We start from the raw sequence: 17,650 nt of genomic DNA, 5'->3' as shown, positions 1-17,650 counted from the left end.
TCTTGATAAAAGCATTGCTATTGGGAGAAGGTGGAAGAAGGTAGAAGAATTCTGAACTGGAAATCCTACCAGTCTGGACTCAATGTAACAGCTCCGAATAGGTCACAGCTATCAGTAAGTTGGAAGAAGGCATTGGATGTCACTGGGGAGATGGGATTCTCATCTTTCCTTTCAGATGGAATGTAGCATTTATTTCTTGCCTAGTTAGCAACACTGTGTCAGAGTTTTCAAACCATGTTAAATTATTTTCACCTTCCATAAACCCATATTAAATATATGGGTTTTTGTTTCTAAAAACAAAAAGAATGAACTCAGTAGCAATTCATGGGATCCTGGCTTATAACCAATACAAAAAGTTTACCCTTAAATCTACGTGGAATTTCAGCAGTTGTAAAATATGTTAAAGTTTACAAGGTCATGAAAATAGTAAGGGTTACAAAAAATATTTAGAGCTAAATATGAGAGATCAGCAAAGATTTTTTTATAATCTCCTTTAATTAACTAGCTGCTCTATTCCCAAATTAATTACTTTAATTTCTTATTTTTAAGGTCTAACAGAGTGTTAAACTAAAGAAACATGAAGAAATTAATCGGAAGCAGAATAGAATAACTTAAGTTACTACATATATTTATTTTAAATATTAAGAGTATGAAAGAGAATAAGTTATTTTATGATAACCTTTATTTTAAAGGTCACAAGTCCTAAAACTCAACTATTTAATAAGAAATGTACATACTACTACCTAGAGAAGTTTTATATAACGGTGGAATAAAACTGAATTCCCTTTATATAATCAGAAAATATTAGAATACTAGTGTGACCTAATCAAATACAAAGATTCAAAAGTTTTCAAACTATGAAAGTTTACTTAATTATGAACTGTTTTCTACTATCACAAAATGGATACTTATGAACCAAAACTACAATGTCTGATTTACATTCAAAAAAAGTTCTATAATAAAAACTTTAACTAGGGGCGCCTGGGTGGCTCAGTCATTGCTAAGCATCTGCCTTTGGCTCAGGTCATGATCCCAGGGTTCTGGGATTGAGCCCCGCATCGGTTTCCCTGCTCCGCGGGAAGCCTGCTTCTCCCTCTCCCACTCCCCCTGCTTGTGTTCCCTCTCTCATTGTGTCTCTCTCTGTCAATAAATAAAATCTTAAAAAAAAAAACAAAACTTTAACTAAAATCCTATTTTGTAAACTTCCTAACAACCTCTAAATAAGATCTTGGAATATCTTTGAAACAATTCAAATGATAGCTCAAATTACTCAAAGTAATCTCCCCAAATACTGAAGTGTCCTTTTCTATGAGTATTTGTTTCAATATTTCCTACTTTTCGCAAAGTGGTCATTGACAGCTTTGTATATGGTTTTATTATGACCATTAATATGTGCTGTATTCTATTAACCACCCCTAGACACTTTTAATTATTTTAACTATGTCACAGGCTACAACTATAGTTACTAGGAATAACAAAATTTCCAACCTACTTTGGCACCTCTTGATGTGTCCCACTTCCCTTCTGTTATTATTGTCACTACCGACTGCCTAAGGCTAATTCAAGAAGCTTACAAAAATAATTAGTACAACTATTGTTTTAAGGTCCAATTCATAATTACTACTTTACCAGGATGTGCTTATCCAAAAAAAAAAAAAAGTTATGCAAAAGCTCCAGAACTGGGGAGCTTCTACTTGTGTGAGGCAATAGCTCAGAGATGCTGTTCTCACCCAGTTTTATCAAATTCTGCATGACATGAAAGGAAACCCCAGTAATCTCAAATATTCCCAGGGCATCTAACTGAAACTACATAGCAAGTTTTCCCCCCAGAGAGAATCCCGTCTTTCCAGTGGCAAACAAGGGTCTTTGGTTCTAAGCAGCACTCCTTGGAGTGCTATTTCAGTGGCCATAGTTCTGGCCTGGATGAAAGAGCTATGACGGTCACATCTTATGCAGCAAGATCATGATCTAGTGTTTTATACTAGGCTGGTTTTGCTATGGGATATAGGAATCCATTCGTTTTCTGACATATAGGAAACAGTAGACCACTTTTTCACTTCCTGCAGAGCATGGGCTTATGAAAGAGAAGATTTATAATTCCTCTGAAAAGGGAATTGGGGACAGATACAAAAGTAGCCTGTCATATGTTCTCTTTGCTCCTTTGTCAGGAGGGCAGGTAATGGTGACAACTGTGATTAAGTAAAAATGTTCACAGACGTATAACATTAGTCAGTTTAGCTGTATCAGTCACTTATGATAATAGGACTAGATGAAATACACATTGAAGCATATATATTATGTAAATATGTCTTAATAGAGGTTTCAATTTCCCCGACAGCCCACACTGTGTCTCCCCGTTTCATCCACCCTCATCCCTCCCCTGGTCCTTATGGGAGCTTCCTACTGGTCTTGTTCACCTTTCTGCAGTACAAAATTACCTCTGACCGGGGCTGGCACTCTTCTCCAAGACTGCCGCCATGCCTGTTCCATGAATGAGCCTGGAAGGAGCTGCTGTACCAACGGTGTGGCCAGAGAACTCCTCCTGTAGGTATACAAGCCATCAGCCCTGTGACACAGCCCACCTACCATCAGCCCAACGACACCCTGACTCCAAGGATTCCAGCCCAGCAGGAACCACTGCTTCCAACTTAAAAGGCTTGAGACCAAACATTTTTATTGTCAGGAGGGAAAAAAAGGTCCTCAACGGCTGAATTTCACCTGCACGGTTCTTAAAGTGAAGTCAGAGAGGCTTTTAGAAGGACTCCCACCAAAACAATGAATTCCTTGTGTATAACTGAACAAAAACAATGGTGAGACTTGTGGAAGTAAAGAGTTTTTCAGTGAAGGAAAACTTGGGGAGAAAGAGGAGGAACAACTAAGAGACCAAAAAGGAAAACAAAGGAAAACAAACAACAACAACAAAAAGTTCAACAACAGGAACTTAGCAGAGGAAGTCCCAACAAACATAGCATGTACTCAGTCCCAGACTGCTAGGTTCTATTTCCAGGTAGGGCATGAGTTTCCTAGGTGACTTCCTCTGTTTTTCCAAGCAAGAAAGTATTTCTATTAACCCTTTACCTACCTCCAGAAGGGACTACCATACAATCAGTCAATAAAGTAGTCCTTCTGCCAAATACATGTGAAGGTCCATTTCTCAGGAAAGATAAGTTTACATTTAAAGAGCATCTATTACTATAGAAACTAGATGCTTCAAGAGTCTATCACCAAATGGCATAAAAACTAATAATGCCATATCCTTTTTTTTTTTTTACCTCAAACTAAGCTACTTTAGTAGCTTTGAGTATTAATACGACCTTCTCTGTAGTATCTGAAAGGAATCTCAAAATTCTTCCTGATTTAATTTGAACACCCAAGTGAAGCTCTAATTCTTACCAGATTAAACTAGGTATTTGTTACTATTAGATTTTCATATTACTCCATGTCTACAGCTTTGTTTCCATGAGGGTACATTTTTCATATCTAGACTTCCATCTCCTGAACCTTTTAATAACAGTCGTGCTTATGCCTAAACCAAACCCAATCTATTCTTCCCTAAAAAGAGCCTATTTTAGAGGCACAAATGGAACACATCATATTTATTTGTTGTATCTAATGATGACCAAACAGTATAAAATCAAAAGGAATCCTTGCTTTTTGAGGGTTTTACAGTGAGGAGATGAAGATAGGCCCTTAAAAAAAATTCACTTTGAAGAGTTCCCATCCCTAGGCAAGCAGTTTAGAACACAATGTTGATGAGATTTTAATAGAAAACTTAGACTGTATAATGTATCTTATATTCATTTATTAGTTAATAGACAGGAGTTTGGGTTTCATTTTTTTTTAGAAGGATTACATCTTTGTTAAACCAATAGGCTTTGATTTTTTAAATGTGGGACAAATGCAAGGCAGCTACTGAGAACACAATGTAGTATACTGGTTATCCAGGTTACCTTAACCTAATTCTATCGAGCAGAATATCCAGTACTCTAGTGGCTAGCAGGGACACCAAGGCAAGTTTATAATGTATCTAGCAAACACCAGTCATGCAGCGGCCTCTACAAGGCTCATGCCACCAGGCAGTAACAGATACACAAGCCAATAAGTAATTATCCACAGCATGCATTAGAAGTTTTAATAAAAGAACATCGAAGAGGAAACAACTAATGGTTTTATTCACTCTTTTAAAAATTCCAGAACCCTCTCCTGAGCTTTCATATTCTGAAATGGATTACTGAGGTCTCAATGTAACTCCTCTCCCCCAAAGTAGACGCATCTCTAACAATTAAAAAAATAAAACAAAACTTTTCCAGCACTCAAGTTGTTCAATATTTCTATTTATATACTTCCAAAAACATACACAGTTTAAGTATCTAATCTGATGTGTATTAAAAAGCATTATCTAAAAAAAGCACAGATGAGAATAATATATACAAATATACAGATAACATCATCATCATAGTCCACAAGATATCAATAGCATAACAGTTTTCCCCACTCCATTACACCCGGCATCCAATATTCTCTCCCACCTTTCTCTCCTGATGTGCTCAAGAGAAAACTATAAACAAGTTCCAAACTAGAAAACATAAGGCCATTTAGTGAAAAGAATTTAGAGTTACTATGGATCTAAAATTTCCTTTTACCTAAGCATTTATCTATAAATACATAAGCATAATTCATTTTATTAAGTGGATACAAACATGAAAACTGACCTTTATCACAGATCCAAAATCCTATAAAAATAAACTCCAAGTTAATTATTTCCTTATGCTGAAATTCTGTCGTCTTGAACAGCCTGTAATGAGTAGGCCTTAGAAATCTTGTTAAATGGCATTTGTAACAGTTTCAATGCTTTTCCTCCTAAAAATATAAAATTAAACTTCCTCTCCTTCATTATGATTTTTATTTAAGAAAATTTGTCCAAAATGGATCCTCAAAACTAGGGAGGCAAGGCAGGAAGGGAAAATGGTTATGGTCTCCAGGAAATATGTGAACATCAAGACAACCATCCAGCTGGCCAGGGACTCCAAGAACAATGCTGAAAGGGCGTTCAGCTTTCTATCATTCCGTAAGAATCTTTCTCTCTATATATTATGAAGCAGAAGAATGACAGCAGAGTTTTGGAGGGTTTGTATGTTCTTCAGTTCATATCAGGTGTTATAACAACGCAAACTGGTTTGTTTGGCTTTTAATCTTAATTATATTTTCTTAAAATTCTAACTCATACATCATAGTCTGGGGAAGACAAAAGATCTTTAAAATGCTAAAGTTGGGATCTAATAACTACAAGCTTTCATTTGCACGAAATAAATATGTTTATAAACCTCTCAGCTATTTTCTATACTCATTTTAATCTACTAATCAACACTGGCATGAGTCTCTATTGTTATTCTATTGGATGAAATGACTTGAGTGACTTGTTTTTTAAAATAAAATTGGGAAAAGCAATCAAATTGAGGAGACACAAAGAACCAAGATATCAAGGTAGGAGGGACAAAAGAAACCACAATTTGGTTTAGGAAAATCTAATTCTTAAACAATGGACACATGCTAGAAGCACAGGTATGCTGTTCTTAATGCAGATACGTGTATCAAGGTATTTCCCAAGCACTGCTGCACAACATTTGGAAGTGAGACATGTGAGAATATGTGGTACCTACTGAAAATAGAAAATGCAGATTAGTGGTCCAGGGTAAATGCTGAATGATGAGATGATAAAGGTTTTATACATTAAACTATAGAATCTAGGTGCTTCTGGGGAAAGTCAACCTTCTTTAGGAGGCAGAATGGCCAGAGCTTGCACCAAAGCAGGAAGCATGCCAAGAGAGATGCAAAAATCTAAGGAAGTTCTGTCTGCACTTGTATTTATTTGGGAAAATCTTTTTATACAGAAAATAACTGGGTCAATGGGCAAAAGGAAACAGTCAATGCCAAGCTAGAAAATATGCCCACTAAAACCAGAGTAAAGGCACCACCAGTTCTTCTGAATACCTATACTTTCTCTCTTTCCATGGCAGTGACACTTCTTCCTTTGAGTTTAACTGAAGGATGCTTCTTATGTAACAAATACTGCAGTGAATAAATATTTAGCACTATAGTCAGGGAAACCCTGATTTTCAAGAGTTTTTCTATCACATATTGATGCCAATTCACACCATAAAAGGACTCAAGCTCAGCTTTACAAGGTGAAAAAGTTCTGGAAATCTGTTTCACAACAACAAGAATATACTCAACATCACTGAATTGCATGCTGAAAAATGGTTAAGATTTTATGTGTTTACTACCATAAAAAATGTAAATGTAAAAAAAAGGGAAGAGAGTTCAAGATCCTTGAAAACACTGCATTGATTTACTGAAAAGCCTGTTGTCAGAAAAATTAGCAGATACTTTAAACACAAACTAACTTCCACAAATAAGCATCTTTAAAAACTAACACATGGCTACAAATAGAAATTCTAGTTTATATGCTTGTCAAACAATGACATTGTGCTAAATTATGTGCCTACCAAAGGATTTGTATCAATTTGTACATTTAAGACAGATATCAATTTCAACGTACTAGGCTTGTTTCCTAAAATCAAAAAACTATAATGGGGGTTTAGAGAATGCTAACTATTCTCAGCTCCCTCCTTCAGTTCCATTCTTGGTGCTACAATGACAAAGCAGCAATTTTCCAAACTGCTATTGAGAAGCTCTGCACTCTCTACCCAAAAATTCCTTGAAGAATGACATGATTATTCCATGTTGTTCATGGTCTGTTTCATAAAGAATTTTGCCCAGGCTAGCCCAGAACAAGAAAATTTTACACCACCTATTTTAGGAATGTAAAAGTGTCAGTGACTCAATGAGCAAGGCATTCCTAGGTTCCTTACTTTTTTGCAACAGTCTAAAGCTTTGAAGAAAATACACCATTTTAATTTTATCTGTGTAAATTCTTTTAGGAAATTAATATTGACTAGCTCCTGAATAAGCAGCAATCTATATGCAGTTACTAGATTTAGCATTTAAAGACTGGACCAGCCTTACTGACTTCACTTATCCTTTATAATCTTTTTTTCCTTACCAAATGTCACCTCTCCATTTCCACTCTTGTCAAACAATTGGAAAGCCACTATGAACATAGAATCTGGAGCACATAAAACAGATTCAAATGCCAAGAACTCTTGATAGGAGATCAATCTGAAATAAAATATAAAATGTTACTGATTGGTAAAGAAAAGGAAAATATCAGGCATTTAACCTGCCTTTAATATATGCTATAGCTCAAGGTAACCAAATAATTGAAAAAGGGAAATTTCTCTTTATAGAGGTATTCCAGATAATAAAGAAAGAAGGAAGGAATGAAAGAATTAGAATACTACCCTTTTGTGAGTCCCTAATAAATTAATGGACCTGGGCAATAATCAATCACTCCTAAAATCACAAAAAGAGAAAGAACTAAACCAAAGATAATTAAATCGGAAGCTGATAAAGTCTCTAGATCATAGTTTCTCAACTGTGGCGCTCAACACTACCATTTTAAGCTGGATAATTCTTTGTTGTAGGGGCCTCCCGGGCAATATCATGTTTAGTAGCGTCCCTGGCCTCTACCCACCAAGTTGCAAATTGCCAACCCACCATGTTAAGACCCACTGCTTTCCATGTAATCAATTTACAGAAAATACAAAGGACAAAGGACATGTTAAAACATCACCACAGAAACACAATCAGCATAAATGCAGACTGTAGGAAATTACAGGGTGAACATTCTGTACTTGAAAAAAAAAAACCTTTGAAAGAAGATATGGAGGAGAACTTCATTAAAGACCTAAAATGTATAGTAATTAATTACAAGATACAGATCTTATTTGGATTCTGGGGAATTTAAGCAAAGAAATTTTTTTTTAATTTATAAGAAAATTAGTAAATGGTAATAATGATATAACACAAATACTTGATGATATTAAGACATTGATACTAATGTTTTTGAGGAGGTTTGTTTGGTAATTTTTCTTATCTTTTTGAGATATACCCAGATATTTACAAACAAAAAATGTCATCTGGAATTTGCTTCAAAATAATCCAGGGGATGAAAGAATGGGAAGAGGTATAAATAAAACAAACTTAATAATTATTTTAATAATTACTAAAACTTGGTGATGAGGATATTGGGGAATTCACTACACTAGTTTGTTTTATATGTTTGAAATGTCAATAATACATTTTTTAGGGGCACCTGGGTGGCTCAGTCAGTTAAGCATCCTACTCTTGATCTCAGCTCACAGGTCCTGACCTCAGGGTCATGAGGGCAAGCCCTGTGTTAGGCTCCACGCTAGACATGGAGCCTACTTAAAAAAATTTTTTTAAAGAAAATACATTTTTTAAAGGAAAATTCAAAACAAAAGGGGAGAAAACTAAAACATATTGAGTCCTAGAATACTCAGGGTTGTGAAATTAGCCAGTGGTCAAAATTATACTAAAATTGTCTTCAATGATCTTTTTTTTGGCAGGGGGAGCATGAGTAGGGGTCAGAGGTGCACAGAGAATCTCAAGTAGGCTCCACCCCCAGCACAGAACCCAACTTGGGGCACAATCTCACAACCCTGAGATTATGACCTAAGCCAAAATCAGGAGCCAGACACTTAACCAACTGAACTACCCAGGCACCCCACCTTCAATGATCTTACAGACTGGCATATGCTAGTTTAGAGTCATCTTCCATAGCAAGCTTGCTGCAAAGATCCCACACCCTGTTGCTGCTATTGGTAAGTGACTAGTATCCAAGTAACAGCATTATAAAAATCTGTTTTTAGGGGCGCCTGGGTGGCTCAGATGGTTAAGCATCTGCCTTCGGCTCAGGTCATGACACCAGGGTCCTGGGATGGAGTCCCGCATCAGGCTCCCTGCTAGGCGGGGAGCCTGCTTCTCTGCCTCTGCCTCTCTCTCTCTCTCTCTCTCTCTCTCTGAGTCTCATGAATAAATAAACATTAAATGGTCATTGTCCTTGAAATAAAATTTAAAAAAATCTGTTTTTATAAATATATAAATACATATACCAATTTAATTACTTATTTATATTAGTAATGGTGCTGCCTTTTATTCTCAAATGGCCTGGTTTAGACAACACATTTACAGTCACCCTATAGAAAGGAACAGACCTAATCTTTAACATGGCTCCAAGTCCCTCGGGATCTGATCTCTGCACACCTCCCCCTTGTTCTTCTGCACTCCAACCCATTCATTCTTAAATCCATGCTCTTTCCACTCAGGACCATTTCATTCTCCTTGGATTCATCCCACCATCTCCAAACCTTTGCCCATTTAATTTATACCCATCTTTACATAGCTCAGCTCAAGTATCATTTCCTCAAGAGAACCATCTCAGAATCCCCAGATGACTTTACATACCCTTCACACCCCTACAGCAACACACTGGACATTTTTAGTGCCCCTTGCAAAATTTTTATTAAAGTAATTATGTAATTCACTGTTTAAAGTCTAATTCCCGGGACGCCTCGGTGGCTCTGTTGGTTAAGCGTCTGCCTTCGGCTCAGGTCATGATCCCGGGGTCCTGGGATCGAGTCCCGCCATCGGGCTTCTTGCTCAGCAGGGAGCCTGCTTCTCCCTCTGCCTGCTCTGCTGGCTGCCCCCCCACCCCGGCTTGTGCGCACTCTCTCTCTCTGACAAATAAGTAAATAAATAAAATCATTTTCAAAAATAAAAATAAAATAAAAAATAAAGTCTAATTCCCTGCAAGAAGGTAGGCTTGTCACAGAGCACAGGTTTGATTCAGGATAGGAATTTATAAATATTCTTGAATAAACTCAATTTAGAATACAAGGCTTTTTAGAGAGCCATATTTCTCAACAAAGTATTAGGAATGACTACATTTTACATTTCATTTTATGCCCCCACTCATCAAGGACATATTTTACATTCAAAGTTTCATTTTCTATTAAATAAAATACTTTGAAATATGTTTAAGTTACACAAGTTACATCATATCCAAAGCAATGGTGTATTCTATGCCTTTTCCCTTTATTGAGGAAAAGGCCTTTGCGGTGATATTATTCAGGACACTAAAGACTATGCCTTCACTGCACCCCTGCTGAAGAATCTTTGGTGAAATTAGGAGCTTGATTGACTAACAAATCCTGGGAAGAATAATAATCAAACTTTATCAGGTCACAAGTCATAATACACTTCATGCATTGGTGTACTACTAAAAACTATAATAAAACTCAAAAGTGTGGTTATCATTACACAAATTCTAGAGTAGTAAAAACAAATGAAGTTATAACATATCAGGTATCATCATCCACACACCCTGAAAAAGCAATGAGTATTATGTGGTTTTAATAAGAATATATAACACAAATAAAATAATGATATAGGGGAGGACTTAAAGAAGGCCTTCATTTTCTACAGTATGTATTTCTGAAATGTTTGAAATTTTTATTATTTAGCATTATTTCTTTTGATTATAAGAGTAATTTAAAAAATAAAAAGTAACTAGGCTGATGATGGATTAAAAAACACAATCCATAACACTTTGGCTTTTCCAAAACAGCCTCAGGAATCTAACATCAAAAATACAAACACCCTGAAATACAGAATATGTAGGCTTCAAACACCTTTCATACTCAGTAGCAAAACTTTCTGTATTTATGAGAAGAGGTAAAAGACTTTTTCCTTAACTAGCAAAGGTTATAAACAGTTGGCTGGCAGACGGAATTTGGCCCCCACGTTTTCTTTGGCAGGCAAAGTATAATTTTTTTAGTTACATTAGTTGTCAACATTAGGAAATCATAATAAGTACTTCACACAAATATCCAGTTTTCTGGTTTCCCTTGTTAAACTGCAAGTGTGGGCAACAGGTTTCTCATCCCACGTAGCACCAGCCCCCTGGAGCCAAAGCAGAAGCCGCCTCTTCACAGAGACCAGGGCCCATCAGTTATCTACACCCACCCTCATGTAGGTTTCCAACTAAGTAGACCTTTGTCTAAAATATAAAGTCTGTGGACTTGAAATATCTACATTTCTTGGGGTGCCTGGGTGGCTCAGTCAGTTAAGCCTCAGACTCTTGGTTTCAGCTCAAGCCATGAAGTCAAGCCCCAAGTCTGGTTCCACACCCATTCTGCTTGGGATTCTTTCCTCTTCCCTCTCTCTCCCCCTCTGTGCCTCCCCCTCGCTCACGTGCGCTCTCTCAAATAAATAAATGTTTTTTCAAAAATAAATAAATATATATATATACACATTTCTCTATCAGTATATTCAAAAAGGCAAATCCAAAAGTCAAGTGATATGCTCAAAGAAACTCAGCAAGTCAGTGGAAGATTCTCAATTCCTGCCTTCAATTCAGTCTATGTATTCCTTCCCCCTCCCCAAATTTAAAGTTATAGATGAAAAATAGAAAGGGTACCTGGTGTTTGTACTAAGTAGACATTATAAGAAGGTATTGGGGGGATACACAGCCAATCCACAATACTCACAGTTACCTTTGTTACACAGAGCAATTTATTTGAAGAAAGGTCAATTAAGAAATACAAAAGCAGGGGTGCCTGGGTGGTGCAGTCAGGTAAGCCTCTGACTCAGGTCCTGATCTTGGCTCAGGTCCTGATCTCAGCGTGGTGAGATCCCCCACCAGCACAACCCCCCGACCACCCTCCGGGCACAGGGTCTGCTTGAGACTCTCTTCCTTCTGCCTCTGCCCTTCCCCACCACAGTTGTGCACGCTCCCTCTCTCAAATAAATAAATCTTTAAAAAAAAAAAAAGAAACACAAAAGCAACAGCAACTTAAAAATAAGCCACTTCATATTATTCAGCCTTAAAAAGGAATACAATTCTGATACATGCTGTAACATGGATTAATCTTGAAAACAACAGACTAAGTGAAATAAACCAAACACAAAAGGACAAATTTTACATTATTCAATTTATATGAAATACCTAGCATAGTAAAATGCATTAGAAACAGAAACTAGAATAGAGGTTACTAGGGGCTGGGTACTGAGGCAAAACAGGGACTCATTGTTTAAAAGGTACAGAGTTTCAGTATGAGAAGATGAAAACAATGGAGGCGATGGATGGTGGTGATGGTAGTACAACAAAATGAACATACTTAATGCCATTGAACTGTACACTTAAAAATAGTTGAAATGGTAAATTTCATTATATATATTTTAACACAATAAAAAAGTCACCTGAAATTACCCAGGGATATGCATTTATCAAAACTCCACAAATGTACCTTTAAGTTTTATATTTGTCACTGTGTGTAAATTTTACATCTAAAGAAAACACTCAAAACAAATACTGAAATCCAGTTAATAATATGCATGCTGAAATATTTAAGGAGTATCAATATTTAGAATTTACTTTGAAATGTGTGAAAAAATAAGATGGATGGAAAAATAGAGGGATAGATATATGAAAAAGGAAGCACAGAAAAATGTTAATGGTAGACTATGGTAAGTATATAAGTGAATTTTCATTATAAAATACTGGGAAGAAGTAGGGAGTGGGGGGCATGGACAACGTCTCTCTGATATGCCCCTTATCTATTTTTAGCCCACAGGCATTTTATACCACATGATATTGTAACTATACTTTGCATAAAGCAAGAAAAGCCTGTTTATCTGTGAACATAAAGCAAACATGTTCCAGAATAATTTTTAAGGCTCTTTTCCCCATATCCTGCAATGAATTCCCTATTGTTGGAAGGTCCTGACCAAGACTTAAGCAGAACAAATGCAAACCACAAGCCACTAACTCTGGGGTGAAGAAACCATTGCTTAGTTCATACTTTAATAAATGGTTTGTTTTCTTTTAATGAGGATGAGGTGGCACCTTCAATTTTTACCATACCTCCTGCTTGACTTTTTACAAAGAACATATATTCATTTTATAACTCTGAAATAATGTATTTTATGAATTGCATGTTTTAAATTTTTCTACAAAGTTCCTTTTAAATTTACCAAGTGGAAACTAATAAAATTTCATAATATTAATATGTCAATTTTGCAATTTTTAGAACAACCGAGATTTCTGTATAAAAGATTTTTCTATATGCATGAAGAATACTTTCCTTTTGGGGCACCAGGTGGGACAGTCAGTTAAGCATCCGACTCGTTTTGGCTCAGGTCATGATCTCAGGTGCTGACACAGAGCCCGGCATCTGGCTCCATACTCAGTGGGGAGTCTGCTTGGCTTTCTCTCTCCCTCTCCCTCTGTTCCTCATCGCCTCCACCCTCCCAGCCGCCTGGTTCTCTCTCTCTCTCTCTCTGTCTCTAAAATCAATCTTTTAAGAAATATATTTTTATATGTATGTAGAACATTAAAGGAAAACAGTTGTGAAAAACTGGGAGAAAATAAGTTTTACACATTATAGAATAGAGCCTCCAGATGAAATTCTGACTAGAGCTAAATATAAAAACTACAATTCTAGAAGTTAGTTTCAAACAAGCAACTGTCTAAACATTTAAGATCAGATTGCACAATAACAGTTCCCCAAATCTGCATTTAATGCATAATATCATTTTGCTTTTCATTATATAACCACATCTTCAAAGTTTAAGCCACAATCTCACAAATACTTGGCTAATGGCCTTTAGTTTTAGACAATCCATCATGCTATTTATACCATAAAATGTTGCTTCTACGTGGCTTTGCACAGCAAACACCTATATCAAAACACTCCTGCTTATTTTACTATCTATTGGAGGAAAGGGAATGGGGAAGAGGAAAAGGGGCAGTTTACATGCTAAGAAAACATGGAGCAGGGGGTGGGGGAGTCCAGAACACAAAAAGTTATGGTATTCACTACTCCTAAACCTGCTTTTCCCACATGCTTATTAACTAAATCACTTAGGCCTGCCTATACTAGTTCTATTAATTGAGATTGGGTCTTGGGCAATTATAAACAATATTATGTGATGCTATTTCAAATTATCTGTACCTATAAGATTCTCATCGAAAAACTACAATAGAGGGGTGCCTGTGTGGCTCAGTTGGTAAGTATCTGCCTTCGGCTCAGGTCATGATCCCTGAGTCCCAGGATGGAGCCCTGCATTGGGTTCCTTGCTCAGCAGGGAGTTTGCTTCTCCTTCTGCCCCTCATCCCACTCATGCTCTCTCTCAAATAAATAAATAAAATCTTAAGAAAAAAAAAAAAAACTACAGTAAAACCAATGAATATCTCTCAGGGCTATAAAAAAAATGTACCAACTGCACTATTCTATTCTTTCATCACTGCTCTGGATAAAGGAGTGGGTAAAGGAGTGGTGGTGGGGAGAACATTTTTAAAAAAATGATTATAAGAAGAAAAATGGACTAAAAAGAGAATTTGATGTTCTTGGGCAAATCAATCAACCTCTCTAGGTCTCATTTTCCTTAAATGTTAAATGAGCAAGGGTTGACTACTTGGAATAAATTAAACAGCTCTGATTCTCTTGAATTACAAGTATTAAAGAAATGTTAACAAGAATACTTAACCTTTTTTGAATTCATAAACCCCCCTCCTGAAAACCTGGAATTTCTCCCCAGAAAAATGCAGGTACAAATTCTCTCTTTTAGCATTATATTTCAGCAAGTTCAGGAACCCCTGAAGACAAGTCATGAATAGGAGGTTAAGAATTGCTGTGTTTCAGGGTGCCTGGGTGGCTCAGTTGGGTTAAGTGTCCAACTCTTGATTCTGGCTCAGGTCATGATCTTAGGGTTGTGAGACCAAGCCCCGCATTGGGCTCCATACTGGGTGTGGAGCCTGCTTAAGATTCTCTTTCTCCCTCTCCCTCTGCTCCTATCCCCCCTTAAAAAAAAAGAATTGCTGTGCTTCTAGAAAATTCCACCTTTCTCTGCTTTTAGAAACAACCTATATGTTTCATAAACTCATTTAATTTTTCTGAACTCTTTGAATCAGATTTCCTATCTAATCCCAATCTGACTCATTCCAAAGAGAGGAAAAAAGTAAGTTTAAAAAGTTCTTAAAATCTGAAATAGAAAAGATTTACCATTGAGGAGGAGGGGGAAAAAAAGATTTACCTTTTACAAAGAGAAACAGGTTTGTTTTAAGTGAACATTATCAACATTATTAGATACTTCACTAACCAAAACCCATCTTTGATCTACTCTGGCAACTTAAACCCTTGATTCCACTCAACCACATTAACAATGCACCTGAGTCTGGGAGAACCACATGAAGCTTCAAAAAAAATACACTTACTGAGATGGACCAGAGCAAATGGTCACAAAAGAAGCATCTGAAAAGATATGAGTACTCTGAAAGCAGGTCTCAGGCCAAATTAATGACAATAAATGCTCTCAGAGTTTCTAAAAGATCTAAATGTATATGTTACCTTTAAAATTTTTGAAGAATGAATTCTGATTAAAAATAATTGATTTTCATATGTATTACTGCCTAATCACTACTGAGAAATCCAATGACTGAATAGTCCATAGTAACTTATCAGCTGATTTGATTAAATTTTAGAACTTTATTTATTTATTTATTTATTTAAGTAAGCTCTACACCCAATGTGGGGCTTGAACTCACAACTCTGAAATCAAGAGTCTAATGCTCTACCAACTGAGCCAGCCAGGAGCCCCTCATTTGACTTTTTTAGAGACCAGTCACAAAATGTATACAAGTTCCCCAATATCTACTATTGATAAATTATATAAAATATTTATCTAAGATACAAAATACTCATAGATTTCATGCACTGTACTAGATTCTGTGGGAAAATACAATACTAACACTGGACTCAAACAACTTAGATACCAACATTTCTAGTTTAACTACTACAGTAGTTTCCTAAATGGATTTCACTGCATGCAAGTCTTGCCCTATTCCCACCTACCATTTTTCTAAAATCTGATCATATCTTTGGTAATAGAAATAACTTTTAACAACTCCTCATTGCCTAGTTTTTCACACAACTACCTCTATAAGTAGGAGAAAGAACCTGGGCCTTTGAAGGCCTGAGGATGTAGCTTGGAACTCACAAAGCACGACAAAATTCTCCTTATAATTCACAAAAATAATTCATTTGCTCCATAATACAATCATATTTGATTTTAATAAAAAAATGGTGTGCTTTTTCCCCTGAGTAAACTGACACTCTAGTAAGATGCATCTTGCTATTTGTGTCTGCACACACCCACACACTGCCAGGCTAAAAATACTTCCAAGACTAAGTCACGAGCCTTCAGGATACAGTCAAAACTTAGCACACAAGGTCCCCAGCTCCACTCCAACCACAGCTCCAGGAGCAACAAAGCAACACCACAGCCACGCCAAGGTACCCCTAACACAACTTCCCCAATGTCACTCCCCAAAACACACACATGCAGACACACACACGCACACTCCCCTTGATGTTTCATACCACTGCTGTTCCCTTTCCTAGAATTCTCCTCCCTCCTCTCCAACCACCAGCAATCTCCTGTTCATCTTGCCAGATTTCACTCAAGTATCGCCTCTTCTACAATGCTGTCTAGATCACCTAAAACAGAGTTAACCATGCTTTCTTGGGTGTCCTTTGTATCTTTTACATACTTTTATTATAGCACCTTATTCCCAAAGTATCATTTTCTTTGTTTACTCCTCCTCTTTCTCACTAGGCCATGAATTTCTTCTTAAGGCCAAGAACCCCATTTTACTTACGCTTGTATTACTAAGGCCCAACAGTGCCTGGCTAATGGTGGTTGTTCAATAAATGTTTGTCAAATAAATGAGGAGACAAATAAATGAATAAATACCACTCTCTAAGTTCTTCCCTGATTTATTTTTCTTCATAGCACTTATAACCTAACATGCTATAGTTTCTTTTAAATTTGTATATTGCTTTTACATTTATTAGTTTATTCACTCATGCAATTCTAGCCCTTAGAACATTGCCTAAAACATAAAAGGTATTCAGTATTTGTTGTATGAGTGAAAGAAATACACTGTTATCTGAAAACCATTCGTTCAGATTATTCAATATAAAATATGGTTTTATACGTGTAGTTTTCTTCCCGCCCCCAAAAAAAGCAAGCAAGAAAGAAATGCTAATTATGCCAAATCCTTGATAATGGCAAGAAGTAACACTTTTTATAAACTTCTAAGAAAAGATATGGTTTATTAATATTAAAATTCCAGATGGTTATAGGTAAACTTAGAGTTTACTATTTTCTAGTAAGGTATTGAGGAACATTCATTTTCAAAAAACGTATAAAGGTTCTTACCCATCCTTGGTTTGATCAGCTACTCCTGCCAAGAGCTGCACAATCTTCGGATTGCTATTTGGATCATTATACAGTCCAAGATAGCGCTGGACAAAGTCTTCTGGGGTCATGTAATGTTCTCCATCAACCTCAGTACTGGCATACTAAAAAACAAATAATGTATACTTAAAAATTAAAATTATTCAACATCTTGTAACCAAAAAATGTTTGTGGAAAGGTAAATTAAAGGCAAGTATCAAAATCATAATAAAGATAATAAACACAGGACTTTTCTCTGGATAGTAAAAAATACTCATAGCCTGATTTAATATACTGATACATGCTACAACATGGACAAACCTTGAAAACACTGTAAGTTAGAGAAGCCAAATACCAAAGGCCACAGATTGTATGACCCCTTTTACATGAAATGTCCACAATAGGCAAATCCACAGTGATAGAAAGC

The 17,650-nt window shown here is 36.4% G+C and overlaps 1 protein-coding gene across 1 annotated transcript in view; it reads right to left on the bottom strand.

Moving 5' to 3' along the window:
- The window catches only part of SLC25A12 (solute carrier family 25 member 12), a 97,936-nt gene that overhangs the window by 60,862 nt on the left and 19,424 nt on the right, over positions 1–17,650 (bottom strand). Inside the window, exons 3-4 of the mRNA XM_028122767.2 lie at positions 17,206–17,348; positions 7,064–7,179 (exon numbers count right to left, since the gene is read on the bottom strand). Coding sequence (XP_027978568.1) covers positions 7,064–7,179; positions 17,206–17,348 — 259 coding nt within the window. The remainder of the gene's footprint in view (positions 1–7,063; positions 7,180–17,205; positions 17,349–17,650) is intronic.

The sequence above is a fragment of the Eumetopias jubatus genome, unplaced genomic scaffold (genome assembly GCF_037043125.1).
Source record: "Eumetopias jubatus isolate StellerSeaLion01/CBP00866 unplaced genomic scaffold, mEumJub1_p1.0 scaffold_3, whole genome shotgun sequence".
NCBI classification, from domain to species: domain Eukaryota; kingdom Metazoa; phylum Chordata; class Mammalia; order Carnivora; family Otariidae; genus Eumetopias; species Eumetopias jubatus.
The sequence above is the reverse complement of the archived record's forward strand: the minus strand, read 5'-3'. Positions and strand labels throughout refer to the sequence as shown.